Source organism: Physella acuta, unplaced genomic scaffold, assembly GCF_028476545.2.
Source record: "Physella acuta isolate Inbredline_101_S28 unplaced genomic scaffold, ASM2847654v3 ptg000444l, whole genome shotgun sequence".
Taxonomy (NCBI): domain Eukaryota; kingdom Metazoa; phylum Mollusca; class Gastropoda; family Physidae; genus Physella; species Physella acuta.
In genome coordinates, this window is record NW_026731963.1 from 199,851 (window position 1) to 219,240 (window position 19,390).

The 19,390-nt window shown below is 34.5% G+C and overlaps 1 protein-coding gene across 1 annotated transcript; it reads right to left on the reverse strand.

Moving 5' to 3' along the window:
• Nucleotides 1-4,785: 4,785 nt before the first annotated feature.
• Nucleotides 4,786-19,155, reverse strand: LOC131943165 (chondroitin sulfate synthase 2). The gene is made up of 10 exons (XM_059303176.1): nt 19,122-19,155; nt 10,057-10,813; nt 8,852-8,980; nt 8,296-8,435; nt 8,033-8,151; nt 7,749-7,862; nt 7,113-7,363; nt 6,720-6,839; nt 6,047-6,247; nt 4,786-5,400 (listed from the first exon to the last, which is right to left on the reverse strand). The coding sequence occupies exons 2-10, from the start codon at nt 10,786-10,788 to the stop codon at nt 4,861-4,863; spliced, it is 2,346 nt and encodes a 781-aa protein (XP_059159159.1). The 5' UTR covers nt 10,789-10,813; nt 19,122-19,155; the 3' UTR covers nt 4,786-4,860.
• Between the last annotated feature and the right edge of the window lie 235 nt (nt 19,156-19,390).

The following is a 19,390-nucleotide window of genomic DNA, read 5'->3' on the forward strand; positions in this document are numbered from 1 at the left end:
GCCGCACCGCGTGACACCCGGCCTAGAGACGCCACTGGTCTAGAGTAAACTTACATATTAGGTGAAGCTGTGACATTTCCTTAATTGAAAACCATAAGTGGTTAGACTATATACTATATGAGACCAGCCACTCACCAAGTGAGATGACCAATAATCTGTGAGAGGACCAATTCTTCATGAGAGGACTAGTCATTAAACCAATGAGAAGACCAGCCCTTCATTCAGGAAAGACATTAGCTCTTTCAATAAGAGGACCCGGGAACCAGCGCGTTAATTCGACCTGCCCGACAGTCGTCGAGAGCACACAACTCAAATTTGTCAAGTTATAGTTTTGTTTTTGTTAAATACAGTGAATTAGGTGTCCTACTGTTGAGCTGTAACGCAAATTAGAGAGGGGTGATCTCCCCTAAACTTACTCGTATCTATAATAAAAAACCGCTAGCCTATTATATAAGCCGCTAGTTAGTGTGTCAGTTCATCCTTCCGTCATCGGTAAGGCAAATTTGTCTTCGTTTTTAAAGCTGGAGAATGTGGTCTTTTTGTCATAAAAATCTCATAATTTTTTTCTAATTCCGACACAGCTGTAAGGTAGAACACTACGATTTAATTATTAATTATGTGAGAAATCATCACAAAGACTCTACCCGTTTTTGTAAAACTTCATTTGACAAGAACGGCATTGGGCTGTCTGGGCCGGGAACAAGACTCTCTTCATCGTCACCTCCTGCCGATTTGTTTTCTGTAGTGTTATTAGGTGGCTTGATGGCAGGCTGTGGTTCTATTTGTGCGTTCAAATCGTCTGCCATAATTTACCAGATTCTCAAAGAATATAAATTAATTTAAAAACATAAAATGACCTATGAGTTGATAGAGGGATATAAAAATTTGATTGTAGAACTTAGTTTGTCAGGGGAACTAAATGGTGCAAGGAACTATTTGGAATTTATCGGGAATTCCCTCCATTAAAAAGTAATTTTACGCTTTGTGTTTTGTTTACTTTCCGTGTTTTTTGTTGTAAATTTTTTTTAAAAAATATAGCGGGAGTGATCTCCCCTAAACTTTCTCGAATATACTAAAGTTCTATAAGACAACAATGGATGGTAACTCGGGATATAGACACGATTTTAAGAAAGTCTACCGCCGCCTCCCGGCCTCCACCCCCCCCCCCCCCCGGTAAGAAATTGAATTTATACAATAGTGCTTTATTTAGTAAATTTTCATTAATTCATAAAAAAATAATTAGTTATTCAATTACATCAAATTTGACCTAACCGGATAACAAAGGTGGCTGAGTATAGTGCTGACCACATTATCCCCTGTATGCAGAGATCATACAATAATAACATTTATTTGGCTCCAGTTATGCAAGTCCATTTAATCAGTGTAACAATAACATGAATGTATGAATGAATAACTAGTTAAATCGTCTCTAGTGCAGGTCTTTTCAGTCATTAAAAGTATTATAGTATTATTGTTAGGGTGTCCGACTACATTGACCGACAACTGGTTATATTAGTTAACAAGCAGTATCTTGACAAGCAAGTGGCAATTAGTTGGGCTATCTTTCATTTCTCTTCCATTACACTTAGAACGTTTTTTAGATTTAGCTTTACAATAATTTTTAAACAACTACTGAAATTTGAAAACAAAGGAGAAGATAAAGAGGACAAAGATATAAAAAAAAAACCCACTACAAATACAAAGAATATCATCAATAGAAAACGCATATCAAAATGTAACCATATTTTATTATATTTCTAAGATCATTAACCCACATATATATTTATTTAACACAGTGTCATTAGACAGTAAGTAAACACTAACATTTTACACACATTCTGTCAACAGCCATAGATGAAAATTGTTAATGATACATGCCTAAACAATTCAAAGTTTACATTTAAAAAAATATGCACTGAAAGCAAAAAAGTGCTGAGTGCAAACAGTTGTTCTTGAGCAGTGTAAAAAGAGGGTAGAATGTACCATTTTTAGGTGAAAAAAAATACACCAAAATTTAATATGCTTAATTTAGTTTGAGACAGAGTAGAATAAAAAAGTAAAGTAAAGTTTCCCTTTCAAACCTGACGGTCTATGGGGTTAATGATGTAGAGTTCACTTGTTTCTGTGACCTCGGCATATGAAGAGACAGTGTGGTCAGCACTATGCTCAGCCGCCTTTACTATCCCTAACATGAGTTAAGTACCCATCAGAGTTGGGTGGACTCAGGGACGGTCTATTGACTTGAACCCGGATTCGAACTCGAGACTTGCGGGTTAGCAGTCCAGCTCTCTACCGCTAGACCACTCCGTCCCAAAGAATAAAGACGAATTTAATGATTGTTACTGAAGAAGTTTACATTTCTAAAATACTTAATATTGATGAAAGAGAGGAAACCCTTTAATATTAACTTGATTAACTGCCATTGCTCAATATTTCCATTATTAAAGTTGTAGAACAAAACTAAAGAATTTGAGAATCAGAAAGTTGAGAGATGAGATGTGAAAAGGAAAAATTATAAATACTGTATGCTCAATGGGAGATCTTATGATGACCTCATAATATCTGCTTTTATTTTGTTATTGAGTGTGAAAAAAATAAAAAGTTGAGTGATCTTAAAGTTTTGATTTAGGAATTACATTCTATAACAAAGTTCATATACATCTCACAGTATTGAGAAAATACAAGAAAAATTAGCGTGGATTTTATAAATTAATTCATTGTAAACAAAAAGATTAGCGCACAAAACTATCCTAAACAAAATACATGATTCTTTGAACAGTTGTAATGTAAAATGTCTGGTTTGACTACTCAAATCAACAAATAACCAATGAAACCTGTAGATGACAATAACACAACTCCCAGTAACAGTGAAACAGGTACAATAATATCTGAGGGTTGCAGGGACTTTTTTGTCTACACAACCAGAACCTTGCATGTTGTTATCATTGGCTCACATTTACAGTCAAGTACATCTCAGGTCTGGCAAACAGCTGGTGATTTAATAATGGAGTGTTCACACAATCTTAAATTTGATTACAAATTTGAATTAGAGTTTTATTGTAAAAAAATAATATTTGAATTGAGAACAGATCCAAAGTATTGACACATAAGTAAAACATTCCATATAATGAAAATTACCATTTAGATAAAAATGTGGGGAAAGGCGGAGTGCAGACTTCGGAAGAACTAGATAGTTATTTGGCTCTTAACATTTGTTGTAAAAATGAACAAGCAGTACAAGAGAAAACATTGTGAACAATACTGATGTGTAGTGCATAGATCCTATATGTATATCAATATTTCTAATATTAAGTAAATTAAACAATACAATCATCACAATTATTATTATCATTATGCATTTGTGTAAGTAAAATAAAACAAGTGTATACGTTTTTTTCAATAGTCACCCCTATGTACAGCCACTTATTTCATGTACAATTAGACTGAACTTAAACATTGGAAGGGAGAATGCATGCAAGGCAAAACAAAGATCACAATTTTAAACACTTTAAAAAGTGGGAAATTATGTACATTATTTTAAAGAATATAAAAATGTCCAGATTTTAAATGGATATTATAAAACAATAAAATTAACCATAAAAAAATTGTTCATTAAATAAAAAGTTTTTACAATGACAGATATTTTCTTAATTAAAAAAAAGTACAAGTAAGTGTTTGGGTAAGCTAATAAGTAATTAGACAAAGTTTTCTAACCACTTGAATAGCCAGAGAAATGTGATAATTAAGTTTGATTTAGATTTCTAAAAAATTAGATGGAATTCAAAGGTGATCACTATAATTTAACAATATTAGCCCTATTTTTTACAAACATCTGAATTTTCCTTCATCTGAAATCCTAACCCTTAAAGCGCATGCCACGTGGCCTTACGCGTTGTGTAACAGCAAAGCAACGATCGTGGCTTAGCGCGCTTTAAGGGTTAAGTAAACAAAGTATACAGTTAACATTTATTTAGTAAGTGCCACAACCCAGCTAATGTATCACTTTTAGCAACAATAGATTTGTCATGTACAAAAACATAGTTACACCCAACAATTAGAAAAAAACATTTTGTTAATAGATAGTGATTGGAAATTAATAATTAACATGTTAAAAAGTCCTAAATAATTAATGCTACCTTCAATAATCAAAGGCACTTATGATAGAATTGTTCTTTAGGTATAAATATATTTTAAACAACAGTTCAACAAATTGGTTGTGTATGTATATAAGAAATAATACCATTTATACAACTCATGACTGATCACATGGGAACAGCTTCGCTAGCTACAAGACAAAAGTTAAGAAGACAGGAAAGTCAAGTCAAATGTGTAAGTTTAGTATGGGAGACAAGGTTCAAAAATTTTTTAAATAACTGTCTTAGACATGTAACTAACCTTGTGAACCAATAGGGCAAAACTAAATTGGGACATAGAATGCAAAAGAAATGGGAGATAATGGGAGGGGATGGGATGCAGTGGTCTTATATGAGGGTGTATATAATGGAGTTTGTTGATAAAGTCTAATCTAAGCTGTCTGCTTCATAAAGAACAGAAGGAATCAAGACAAGTAAGCCATAAGAGCATTAGTAGTATTTTGTTCATATTCTAAAATATTAATATTCCACCAATTTCAAAACTACACTTAAAGACAGATTTTAAATTACCTTAAGAATTGTTTTACACAATTTTTTAAATATATTTAACTGATGTGAAATGTGTTTATAGGAAAACACCTGTTTAATACTATTACTTCCCATGAAAAAACGAATATATATATATATATATATATATATATCAACTCACGCACATAAATAGACAGACACACAGATATAATATTTCTATATAAAACTAAGATCAATTTTAACCTTCCTTTGCTGGATTCTGTTGAGATTCTCTTTTGGCCTGGTACTGGAAGATTCTCTTGGCAAGTTGAGCTCTTGTGGCAAGGTTCAGCGACTTCCTCTCCACACATCTCTCGTACAGCTTGGCCGGGCTGCTAGACAGACAATCCAGCTGCATGTAGTAGTGCTTGAACTCTGGCTCGACGGCACGGAAGACATGAATTTTACCAAACTTGACGAAAATCTCGTATAGATCGTTCTCCATCAACTCCACCTGGGTCATTGACTTCCTGGCTTCCTGGTAATCAGAGTTGTAAAAACTGCCATGCTCGTAGGACAGTACGTCGTAATGTCCAGTTTTACTGCTGAACTCTATCTCGGTTGGGTACGGTTTTTTGTCGTAGATGAGGTTGGGCTTGTATTGCCAGAAACCTACAGGGAAGAAAACCTGCCAGCCTGGGATGGTGTTGATGCGGACTCTGTTCAACATTTCAACATTGAGCTGCATCCCCACTGTGCACGTCAGCATCAAGGCATCTGGCTCCAGCTGCTCACTAACCTAAAGTATCAAAGCGAATTTTATATTTAAAAAAAAACAACAGCACAATAATTTCTGCATGTGTAGGTACATATGTATAATGAATATTAAATGTGTATGTATTATGTGTGTGTGTGTGTGTATATATACATATATATATATATATATATATATATATATATATACATATATATATATATATACATATATATATATATATATATATACATATATATATATATATACATATATATACATATATATATATATATATATATATATATATATATATATATATATATATATATATATATATATATACATATATATACATATATATATATATATATATATATATATATATATATATATATATATATATATATATATATATATATACATATATATACATATATATATATATATATATATATATATATATATATATATATATATATATATATATATATATATATATATATATATATATATATAAAATATATATATATATATTATAAATAAAATTTATATTTATAAAATTATTATAAATAATTATTTTTTTATATATATTATTTTACTAATTTTCTGCAATACATCTACTAACAAAGGGTTGAATGCTGTTGAACATGAATATAAAAGGAATATAAAACTTCTAGAATACACTAACCATGTCAATGATTTTAAACTCTGGCACATAAGTTCCATTACTGGAGAAGTTGATGGTTTTAGTTTTAACCCCATCCTCACTCTTGTCGTCGTAGTAAGCCACCATTGATTTGAGGACAGAGAAGATGTCATCCTCGCCAGTCTTGGGGATTTGGTTGTATATAAAGACAATGATCAGGGCCAAGTTGTCAGCAGCATCAGCCTACAGTTCAAGACAGAACAACAGAATTGATGTATTTTTACAGTCTTTATATATTTTGCTATAGAGGTGTCAACTCTTTAGTAAAAGTAAAAGGCCTGTAGGACTGTATTGTCTCAGCTCAACCAGCGCTATAAAAACCTGACTTATGTAGGAGAAAGTAAAAGTGGCTGGGCAGTGTGCTGACCACAAAATCCTTTCCTCAGCCAAACTCTGCTTCATCTGCTTTATGGACAGTCTGGTCTAACAGGATGATTTTAATATATTTCAACTCCAGCTTAAAAGCACTTCATGTATAAAATAAATTCTGATTTTGGATAAGCCTAAATGAGGAAATGTCAATAAAATGTAGCATTACATTGTCTCTTAAAACCACTAATGGTGTTCATTGTTCATACTTGTGAAATATAATTTTAAATAAGCTTACAAATGGGGGTTTGGGTCATATACTAAAATAAGTGTCATTGGTCATTACCTGAAGTCTTGCATAGTTTTCCAGGAAAATACCCCATCCATCTAAATCACTTGGTGTGATGGGTAGAATGATGTTTAGTCTGGTGGATTCAGTAACATAGGGCATGGGAACTACTTCAACCTGAAGAATTTTGATACATCATTGTGCGTGTGAGATTAAATTATTTAATCAGTTTTAAGTAGATCTATATAAACAGATTTAGCATATATATATTTGTACTTCTTCTCTCAAAAATAAAATAATAATTAGTTGTATTTTTCTATTGTAATACAAATTAGTAATTTACTAATTGTAATCCATCATTTTAAAAAAAATATACATGTTATCAATTATTTCTTTTTTAAAAACATAAGGAAAAAGGATAATTTAATACTTTGAAAAAATTTGTTATACCTCTCCTAAGGGGCGAACGAGGAAAACTCTTTTCTCTACAATCCTTTTGTTGTAGTTGTTTTCTCCATTTTCTTCTGCTGGTATGGAGGTGTCATCTAAAGCTAGGTCAAGCAGATATTCCATACCACGCTGGGGATCAAATCGCCTGTAGCCATTGATGAGGTATGAGTACAAATACTTGTTGTTGTGTTTTTCATTGAGTTTCTCCATGGATATTTTGATTATGTCCTGAATATCCAGCTTGTCAACTCCTAAAACATTGTTACAGCACAGTTGTTATTTAAATCATTAAATCTTACATTATTCAACATTAGTTAACCCATAATTTAGTGTACATTGTTAGCATTAGATTGGGATCCCCAGGGGAAGAGGGAAGTAGGGCGGCCTAGGAAATCCTAGAAAAGAACAGTAGAAGAAGTTCTTCAAGAAGAGGCAAGGGTTGCCGGGCTTACGTGGGCACAAATAAAGAGAGCTGCCCAAAACAGAGTCCAGTGGAGAGGTGTGTCTGCAGCTCTTTGCTCCCCAGGGGCCACAATGGAAAAAGATGTTTTATTGCATACAATTTAGCCAAAATGTACCCAACACAAAAATTAGCTAATGACTTAATTATATTAAAAAAAAAAAGTTATGACCAACCTATAAGTTCCTTCACGTTTGTGAAATCATCTTGAAAGAAAATATGAGTCTCCGTAAAATAATCCCAGCGGATGACATCAAATCTATTTTTAGGCTTATAAGGTTCTGGTACACCTGTTGTTGAGCAAGGAAATAGATAAGAATGTAGTTAACACTTAAAGATTTGATTTGATTGCTCAGATCTTATAAACAGTGTACAATTTGCTCGGATCTAATAAACTGTGTACAATCTGCTCAGATCTAATAAACTGTGTGCAATCAGAAAAAAAACAACCTGTGGTTACCTATTGGCCATGATATACTGTCTCTACCTCCTGGAGCAAACTGACTCATGTACAAGATATTGTCTTTCATCTCTTGTATTTGGTGTCTGGTAGAGTTAAGCTCCACCTCACAAAAATACCTGAAAACATTTAAAATATTATTTAACTAAATCATGTACAGTAATAGATTTCACTTGCCCAACAAGAAATTAGCTATTTCATTCTAAAATATTGAAAATAAATTCAAGAGAGCAGATTTTTAAAAAAAAAATAGATGTTTTTACCTATGGAGTTTGTAGTGAGTTATATCATCAGGAATTGGATATATGGACAATGATTTGTTAAAGTCAGGTTGATCCTTCATGCTATCAATATTTTTGTTGAAGTTAAAATCTTTAACAGGGAATGCTTTATAAACTTTGTTCTGGAAATACAGGTTTATTAAAAAAAACACTCATGACATAATTCAATGATAATCACATTATTTGCTAATTCTTTAAAAATTTTTAATGAAAATATAATTACAAAATAAAAGTGCTTTACAATGAGTATTAATTAGCATTTAAAAATAAATATATGGAAAGCTACTTCTTAGATAATACATACAATTTATATTACCATAAAATCTATTTTCTTGCTTAATCGTAATCTTGGCCATAACCCAAATTCAAAAAACTTTTTTATTATACCAGTGTGACATACAGGACCGAATATTTTTATTTCACTACACTCCCATATCTTCTAGCAGCTCATGTAAATAATTTATAAAAAAAAATGAAGCTAAACAGTAGTTGGTAATTTAAAATGTCTGGTGATTCAATGAGAAAGAAATAGACTTACAGCTGCTGTGTTTGTGCACTCCAACTCAGACACATGCAGGAGACATTTACCAAAGTTGACACTCTGATCATTGCTGTGACAGTTATCTAAGCACCATTTTAAGCTTGCATTCACACGAGACAGAAGAGACTGTTAAAAAAAAAGTGTAAACAAAATATGAAGTTCGATACCCTAATTAAACAATTTTTATTTAGCAATAATTACAATTCAGGTATCAGTTTAAAAATGTTTAAAATTACATTTGACTTGCAGTGATAATATTAAGTGTAAACTTATACGCCCAAACATGTGGTGCAAAATTTATATGGTACAAATACAAGTTAGTAACACTCCAAACAACTTCAAATTAAAGAATGCAGAAATAATTTTAAGAATGTTGTATCTAGAAAAATATCATTGAACAATATAAATGCAGCTATTTATATTGTATAGTATTTTAATCGGAAGAAAAAATAAAATAAATTATAGCATTTTAAGAAGTGAGCTCGTTGCACTAATTTTTAAATTTGATTCCATGAGCCTACTGTGTAAAGTACACCTAAAAACTTCCTCTACCTGTGCGCTAACTATCACTATTCATACTCAAATTGTTTATTACCTGGCACTTCTGCATTTCCAATAGACATAACTTTTTTCTTTACAATGTTTATTTATATAACCACCTAGTTTCAACAGCATACAACTAAAAGTACATGATGAACTAAAGTGTTGGCTGTGTTTCGGACACAGATTATAAACTTAACTTGTTAGCTAGACAAAATGTGTGTTGGATAAATAAATTAATCCTGGAATCCAACACATACTGTATGATTATTTATGGAGTTTAGAGGCCTATGCATAATTTATTGCAACTAAACAAAGTAAATATTTACTGTATGCAGCTTATAATTTAATGCTATACACTAATTTCTAGGCTTGTATTAGTTGAGCTGATAAGTAAAGAAATTCTACAGAATCCATCATTACCAATTTTCTTTGTTAGATGAAAACTATAAAGCAAAAAAAAAAACCAAAAAAAAAAAAACCAAGTAGGGTTTTCTATACTAAATCAATTATTTGAACATTTAACATTCAAACAATATAAAAATAGATAGCGACAATTGATTCTACCATCTGTTACTGGATAATTCTACACGATTAGATTTACAATAGTATTAATAGCTCAATGTGTAAAATAAAAAAGGATTAAAAAAACAAAAACAAACCTGAGATAAAATAATTCCACCTTCTAAAGCACAGTAGGCTTTACCTCCATCTACACCTTTAGGTGATCCCAGGTGAACATGTCGACTGACACTGATGTGACTGACAAGGTCAAACACTTTCTCCGCCCTGATGTATCCTTTGTCAGAAATGAACATGTAATAGTCATAGTCATGGCCGTACTTCTTGATCACATACTTAAACACATTGGTGGGCATCAGATGGTTGTAGCCATCATCAAAGTTCACTATAATCATCCCCGCGGGAACTACAGCTGCTTTTTTGTCTATAAAATACACCACTTTCGTCACATACTGGTTGACTGTCTTATTCATGGCCACGGCCAATGTGTTGAGAGTGTCTTTAGAGGATAAAACGGCCACAAACAATTTTTCTCGTATACCCAGCTCTGTGGCTGCAAACTTGGGCCGGTAGAATTTGGTGCCAGCCTTGGTGTCCAGCTTGTAGGCGGACTCGTCTATGTGAGTCAGCTGGCGCGGCTCAAAGCTCTCGTCCTTGTTGCTGTCCAGGGACTTTGGCTCTCTCATCTTGATCGTCTGAGGGTCCTGGTTTGCCATGTACGTCTCACAGCTGTCGTCGCTGAAAGGCGCGTACATCATGCTGAGGGTCATGCCCAGGCAGAGGCCGACTAGAGCGGGGATGAAGGTACGTGACATACACTTGAAGTCTACTGAGCATTTGGTCAGCGACCGGTACAACCGCCACGGATTCATGTCTTGAAGTGCTGGTCAGTGCATGCTGTTGAAGAAAAATTATATTTTAAACCATTAATTATAAGTCAATCATATTTCAAAGTGGACATGTACAAAGAACTGGGAGTGTGGAGGGATAAGCAGTTAGCCTTACCCAATAAGGGGAAGCGTGGCCTAGCGGTAATATGCTAGACTACTAACCCGAAAGTCTAGAGTTCAAATCAGGTTCTTCTTCTTCTTAAGTATATGATGGAGGTTTTAAACAACAAGCCCAACTTCGTGTATGAACTGGACTGTGGTCTCCAGATCAGGGGGTGCCCCATATAGTTTTTCCTTGAGTGGGGTGTGTAGGGGCCAGTGTTTGGATCGCACCTGGCTATAGAATGAACATTCTTGAAGGACGTGCTCTGTATTCTCCAGGGCCTTGCCACAAGGGCATATTTTGCCACACCCAATTTTTAGTTTTTTATCGGGTTCAAGTCAGTAGAATGTCCCTGAGACCAGCCAGCTCAGATGGGTACCTGACTATAGTTAGGGAAACTAAAGGAGGCTGAGCTTAGTGCTGACGACACTATCTCTTCATATGCTGAAGTCACAGAAACATGTGAACTCTACTTCGCTTACCCCATAGGCCGTAAGGTTTGACAGGTAACTTTACTTACCCATACTTAACCTTTAAGGAATAAGAAAATAATAGGCTTATCAAAATATCACTGAATCATGACAAGAAAGAATGTTTCTAATAAACCTGTATTTCCAAATAGCCTTAAAGTTTTTTTTTTTAAATAATTTTTTTTTCTGATAATACTGTTATTAATTGGAGTTTTTAGCATAGTAAAGTAAATTTAACTCAGAAAGTACTATATGTAAAACAAACTCTAAATGATATGGCAAACTAAAACATGCCTTGTTTAAAATAGATCAAATATATATAGTGAACCATAACTATTGAGTAACACTGCTTTCAAAGCTTCAGAAACATTTCAAAGGAAGGCAATTCAAAATATCTTAAAACTGGTCTATAAAAGTATACAACCATACTTCCCTACATTTAACATTCAGCATTCAATGTTATCCTTGACTAAGCAATTTCAAAAGCAGGCAGTAAACTAGCAAGGTTTCCACATTGATGACTCAATGTGTACAAGTGCAGGGCAACTTTACTACTTATCAAATGCCACAACATACCCTTACACATACATCTACTTCAAATACACATCTAAAATAAATCACATTTATTCATTGACTTTCAGCAATATTTTATTCTAAAAAGAAAAACAGCAAATTTTCTAAAAGTAAAAGAGTTAAAAATTGTATAGGCTATACTTGCTCTTTAATTAATTCTTATTATATTTTGTGTTGTTCAATTTAAAAATATTTCAAAAAGCATGCTTAGTTTTAGTGATTTACTCATTAACGTAGGCCTACTTTAAATTTTTTGCAACTTTCACTGATCAAAGGATGACAACTTTGAACTAAAGAATAATGGCCACGAGATTTCTTTATTAGTTAGATTAAATATTTGAAACAAATCCGCTTGAAATTAATAGTTTACAGCATCATTAGACCTATACTGTTTCAACACAAGCACGGTTTATACCTGCGCTTGCTGTGCGACTTCACACACGGTTGGGCACCCTCCTTTGACGTGAAACTCTACGGACACATGTTGTCCTTTAACACTGCGTGTAGCAGACCCATAACACAGCGTGGAGTGATTTTGTTGCCGTGTTATATCGAAAATTTAACAATCCCGCGAAATCGAAGCGATTTATTGAAAAAGTTGAAATACAAGCAAAAAAATCGGAATGGATTTTTTTTTCAATCTAGTCTACTCGATACTGAACATAGTGGCATGACGTCATTCAACGAAATACTGTTGGGTGGTTCTGATAATTGCAACAATGCTAACGGGGTGGTTGGTAAATGATATTTAAATGTAGTTCTGTGCCGTAGACTAGTAGATGTAGGCTACATCTATCATCGTGATGATGTCGGCTACATCTATCATCGTCATATGATGTCGGATACATCTATCATCGTCATATGATGTCGGATACATCTATCATCGTCATATGATGTCGGATACATCTATCATCGTCATTAGATGTCGGCTACATCTATCATCGTCATTAGATGTCGGATACATCTATCATCGTCATATGATGTCGGCTACATCTATCATCGTCATATGATGTCGGATACATCTATCATCGTCATATGATGTCGGCTACATCTATCATCGTCATATGATGTCGGATACATCTATCATCGTCATATGATGTCGGATACATCTATCATCGTCATATGATGTCGGATACATCTATCATCGTCATATGATGTCGGCTACATCTATCATCGTCATATGATGTCGGATACATCTATCATCGTCATATGATGTCGGCTACATCTTTCATCGTCATATGATGTCGGATACATCTATCATCGTCATATGATGTCGGCTACATCTATCATCGTCATATGATGTCGGATACATCTATCATCGTCATATGATGTCGGATACATCTATCATCGTCATATGATGTCGGCTACATCTTTCATCGTCATATGATGTCGGATACATCTATCATCGTCATATGATGTCGGATACATCTTTCATCGTCATATGATGTCGGATACATCTATCATCGTCATATGATGTCGGCTACATCTATCATCGTCATATGATGTCGGCTACATCTATCATCGTCATATGATGTCGGATACATCTATCATCGTCATTAGATGTCGGCTACATCTATCATCGTCATATGATGTCGGATACATCTATCATCGTCATATGATGTCGGATACATCTATCATCGTCATTAGATGTCGGCTACATCTATCATCGTCATTAGATGTCGGCTACATCTATCATCGTCATTAGATGTCGGCTACATCTATCATCGTCATATGATGTCGGATACATCTATCATCGTCATTAGATGTCGGCTACATCTATCATCGTCATATGATGTCGGATACATCTATCATCGTCATTAGATGTCGGCTACATCTATCATCGTCATTAGATGTCGGCTACATCTATCATCGTCATTAGATGTCGGCTACATCTATCATCGTCATTAGATACAACACATCATTCATCCCTCCATATAAAAATTAATTTGTTTTATGTGGGTCTGCGGAATACCTATCTTTAAAAAAAAAAAATATGTATGTACCATTTACCACTCTAATAAATAATAGTATGGTCAATTTCAGCTGAAACGACAAAATGCTCACACCATTTCTAAAAATAAAAGTAGGCATATAATAGGTTACACAAAATAACACACAAGTCTCAATGAAATATTTATTATTTATGCGTTGCTTTTTCCATTGACGCAATCATTCGTGTGTTCATAAGAATGAACGCTCGACCAATTTTGTTTAGGGAAGTGAAACAAAAAATATCGCGACAGTCCTCCCCCTTTCACACGTGTCATAATACGATCCTGCCGTTAAAGGAACGACACACTGCTATGAATAAACACACCACGCGACACGCCCGTCTGTAGGCCTACAAGTACGGGGTGTGTCTGAATAGTGGGTTTGGCTGTGTTGTTTAAGCTAGAAGTGACACCAACAACCCGTGTATTACCTATTGTTAAGTGTGTTACCCCAACAAGATATTTGCAACACCACCAAAATATTATTGTTGGGTTAGATTTCCCACCCGTCAAATACGTAGGCAAAGAGGACGGGCGTATTTTAGGGTGAAGCAAATCCGCGTTATCTTTCAATAGGACATTACTAAATGTATTTTCTATGAGCCACTTGAGCGGATAATCCCCCCCCCCCCCCTCCACTCTTGTTTTCAATCCATAAGCGTTACAGAAAGAGGGGTGCAGTGTTTCTTCCAGACATTTTTCTCCGGGGGGGCGGTAAACTTTCTTCGGGGGGGGGCGGACACTGTTAAAAGTATATATTTTCTATAGAAATTATATAAATTTCATTTCGTTCGGGGAAGCGGTAAAAATTTTTCGGAGAGATGCCTGGAAGAAACTCTGGAGGGGTGGAGTCCCGGCGGGGTAAAGGAAACATCAAGTCTAGAATAATCTTTTTCTTAGGTTAAAGTTCAAAGTAAATCGTACGGAGAAATCGAAAGGAAAATAGTCTCCGTGAACTAACCGTCAGACTAATTAATGGAGGGGGAGAGGGAGGGGGAGAGGGGGGTCCCGTCCTTAAATGACGTCTCACTCATATGGGGAGGAAGTTGGGTTTAAGACGATGTGTGATTGGGGGTGGGGGTTGTTTAAATAGTTGGACGTCACACTTTTGCATAATTAAAAAAGTGAAGTTTGTCCGCGTTTTCGAAAACTTTTTTTTTTAAATTGTAATATAAATTGATAAATTTACTAGGCTGAACGAGCGTAGTCAATATTTTAGAAAGATGTTACCTCTGGCTATTTGGGACGATGTGTGACGGTGGGGAGGTTAAAAAATAATGTCAACAAAAGTGTGACGTCATTTACGGAAGGCATGTTCGGCTCATTGATAGAACATTCAAAATCGAATATCTCATTATTCTTAACCCTATGATTAAGTATCTCACATAGCTAGACAACAATAAAAGTAAATGGTTTACTTTACAATAATACGAAAGTGAGTAGGCGCGATAGGTGTGTCAGTGATAGTTCTAGTTCACACTGTATACAGTGTCTCGGTGTGAATGTAGTTTTTGATGGTACTTCTACAACGCATAGGCCTACTCTACACTCAAAGTACTAAGCCACCTACCGATCAGTCATGCGCAAAGTTTTCATATAGATCTAGATCTAACTGTTAGAGCCGATAACAACGTGCCGGCCTTTTTGTCCGGATCCAGGATTCTACCAAAGAAAGCCTAAACCATCAATATAGTGGGTTTACGGACTGCATGCCCTACTATAAATATTTCGACGAATGAACTATTTCTCACTACATTCTTGCATGTGCATGAATGGAAGAATGGAAAAATGTAAATAATTTTAGGCTGTGTCTAAGAGGCGTAGCGATGGGGGGGGGGGGGGGGGGGGGTGCAAATCAAAAGTTTGAAGGGGGGTTGCTAACTGAAAATTTGCTCCCGATTGGGGTCGCCAAATTGAGAGCTTGCCTCCCGGGCGCCGGGAAGGCTCGCTATGCCTCTGGTGTGTCTACACATAGGCGGACACACAAGCTAGTTAATACTAAAACAAGACTGGAGGGTCGATATATACTAATATACACTGTTTGAAAGGAATTTTAGTTTGATACAATTATTCAGCCTAAGCTTAAAGTTAAAAGCCCAAAACCTATAAAACATGTTAGTAGACAATCATAAATCCATAAAATGTTCAAAGCAAACATCTGTTGTTTTATGGGTTTTTTTTTTCTGTAAGATTTGTGTTAGGACATTGTTTCTTGAATTTCTCTTTTTCATTTTGTAGGTTAAATTTCAAGGAACCCAATTATTGTCAAACAACAATTCTTAGGGCCCCACTTATTGTCAAACTACAATTCTTAGGGCCACACTTACTGTCAAATAACAATTCTTAGGGCCCCACTTACTGTCAAACAACAATTCTTAGCGCCCCACTTATTGTCAAACTACAACAATTCTTAGGGGCCCCACTTATTGTCAAACTACAACAATTCTTAGGGGCCCCACTTATTGTCAAATTACAACAATTCTTAGGGCCCCACTTATTGTCAAAGTACAATTTTTGGGGCCCCACTTACTGTCAAACAACAATTCTTAGGGTCCAACTTATTGTCAAACAACAATTCTTAGGGCCCCACTTATTGTCAAACTACAATTCTCAGGGCCCCACTAATTGTCAAACTACAACAATTCTTAGGAGCCCACTTATTGTCTAACTACAACAATTCTTAGGGCCCCACTTACTGTCAAACAACAGTTCTTAGGGCCCCACTTATTGTCAAACAACAATTCTTAGGGGCCCCACTTATTGTCAAACTACAACAATTCTTAGGGCCCCACTTACTGTCAAACAACAGTTCTTAGGGCCCCACTTATTGTCAAACAACAATTCTTAGGGGCCCCACTTATTGTCAAACTACAACAATTCTTAGGGCCCCACTTACTGTCAAACAACAGTTCTTAGGGCCCCACTTATTGTCAAACTACAACAATTCTTAGGGCCCCACTTATTGTCAAACTACAACAATTCTTAGGGCTTACTTAATGTCAAACTAAAACAGCTCTTAAGGCCCAACTAATTGTCAAACTGCAAAGAAGTTTTTAGTACCCCATTGCTTATCTTATGTCACTCCCTTCGACTTCTAGAGTTCATAAGACTCTCCCTACAACTAATACTATGTCACAATATTCAGTGAACCAGAATGGGTAAGTCAAAAAAAGACAGCAAATAGTGCACTCAATTCCTTTGTGGATTCACACTGTCAATCAAAATTCATGTTTCCATGATTTTTATAGCTTACATTATATACATCAAATGTAGATATTTATCTGCTTGTTTATTCTGCATCACTGCATTTTTGAAATATTATTTTAAAATTGGATTTGGTATTTATATATAAAAAAGTGTCATAACACAGTTATGTAGGTGAATACAAAATACAAAAGATGTACAATGAATGTTTAGCTCAAGTATTTCCTTTTGGAATTAATTAAATATGACTCCAAAATAAAGAGTCATTTATTTCACTTGTCAGTAAATCTTGCCATATTTGTACTCATACTTGCAGTAATAAAAGTAAGTTAGAAAAACATCTTCATAGATGTCTGAAACTACATTCCTTAAGTATGTGATGCCATTTATGGATGGTCCATAATCTATGTATGCGGACGGCATGATTAATTATGATCTAAGTAGGCCTACTAATTCAAATTATTTTAAAAAGTATACAGGATTATCCATTTATGGCATCATACATCTGAGGTGATAGTTAAAACTTTGTTAAATTGTGACACCAAACAAACAATTTTGTAAATTTTGAGGACACAGGGAAAGCCATAGTATGAGAACTATGGCTAGGAGGAAGTGGAATGTAGAGCTTTATAAAATCTTTTTAGATGGAGATTTGTTTGACTTTTTCTGATCACAAGTAGGCCCCCTATGGGGTTAAAATCAGCTTTAAGGATTGCCTTAAAATTGAAAACTTAATATTTGATTCATAATACAATAAGATATATCACACTTATTAAGTATTAGTATACAGAAAATAATGTAAGTCTTCAATTAATTAATATTACCGAAATATTATATTTAATATACAAACATCATTTTAAGCTCTGCTGATTGTCTAAAAGAAACAAACTTGTGCAGGTATGCAGTGAATATCATTCACTGTTTTTTTTTAATTAATTTATGCTATGGAGAAAAGTCTGAGAAAAGTTCATTTAGACAGACTGCAGTGCAACTTCTTATTATCTGTAATGTTGGACAGGATTTCCTCCAACACAATTAAGTATTTCGTGTCAAACTATTGTGTGCAATATAGGCAGTTGACTCCAATTTCAACCTGCTTATCTTTTATGGATTTGCATCCATCCAAGAACAAACTACAAGGCATCAGTTATTTGATTTTGGAGTTTTCTTCTTGTTATTTATTGTTATGAATATGAAATGTTCTGCTAAAAAGTCTCAAAAAGTAAAAGACTAGAGTGTCACTAGATTTAACTAGAGTCAACTAAAGTGTGTTTTGGTTGTGTTTATAATAAAATACGCTCAACTGGAGGTGAACATTACCTCAATATAAAATACGAGCCGACCCGCGGCATATGACACGCCGTTATTTAGTTTTATTTTTTACTTTTCAGTAATTCATAATTTGTGAATTCGACAGTACCAATGCTGTCACTGAAAGTATTTGCTATAAAACACTAAAACCCTCCTTTCCCCCCCCCCCCCTCCCCCCCGACCTGTGAAAACAGCTTCCTCTTAGTTACCTCCTTTAAGTTTAAAATAGTTTCAAACTAAATTATCTGCCCCTAATAGTCTAATAGATCTAGCTGTCACTAAACCCGGCTCTACGATTGTTAACATTTAGTGTGAACCACAGCTCACCAGACCATGTGGGGGGTGGGGGTGGTTGCGATATGCCTAGAGAGGGGACTGCTCTGAGTGCTTACAGCTTGGTGTTTTCTACATCTCCAAGAGGCAAGAAGGGAATTATTTAATTATATCTAGAATTTAGGCTATAGATAAATAATAAATTACTATCTATCTATATTATATCTAGATTAGATTATAGTTAGACCTACTCTAATTATAATTAACTCTAGATCTAGATCTAATTAAAGTTTTAATTTAAAGTAATAAAGTTAGTAGTTAGTAGTGGCCTAGGCCTACCCTAACTAAGTCCTAAGTTAAATAAAAGTAAGTTATTAATGATGATCTTACCTCTTAATTGTATTTTTGTCTTAAACTCATAGATCTATATAATCAAGAATCCAGACTAACCTAGCACCTAGTTTAATTTTAGATCGTACGACTAATATGTTTATAATTGAAATGGAAATTGATAAACTAGATTAATGTATAAATTATTTCAATGCGGATATTATTTCGGCCCAGCCTACAAGAACTTAGGCCCAATATGCAATTAAAGGCAACTACAAATATTGGAAGGGTCAATGGCTTGAAAAAAAATAAGTGTAACTACGGTTGAA

What these genes read in the sequence shown, in the direction of transcription:
- LOC131943165 (XM_059303176.1), bottom strand. Translation starts at nt 10,788, where the DNA reads ATGAATCCGTGGCGGTTGTACCGGTCGCTGACCAAATGCTCAGTAGAC. An exon ending in AAACGTGAAGGAACTTATAG is followed by an intron (nt 7,364 to 7,748) that starts GTTGGTCATAAC and finishes ACAATGTTTTAG; the next exon opens with GAGTTGACAAGCTGGATATT. An exon ending in TCGTTCGCCCCTTAGGAGAG is followed by an intron (nt 6,840 to 7,112) that starts GTATAACAAATT and finishes AAAATTCTTCAG; the next exon opens with GTTGAAGTAGTTCCCATGCC.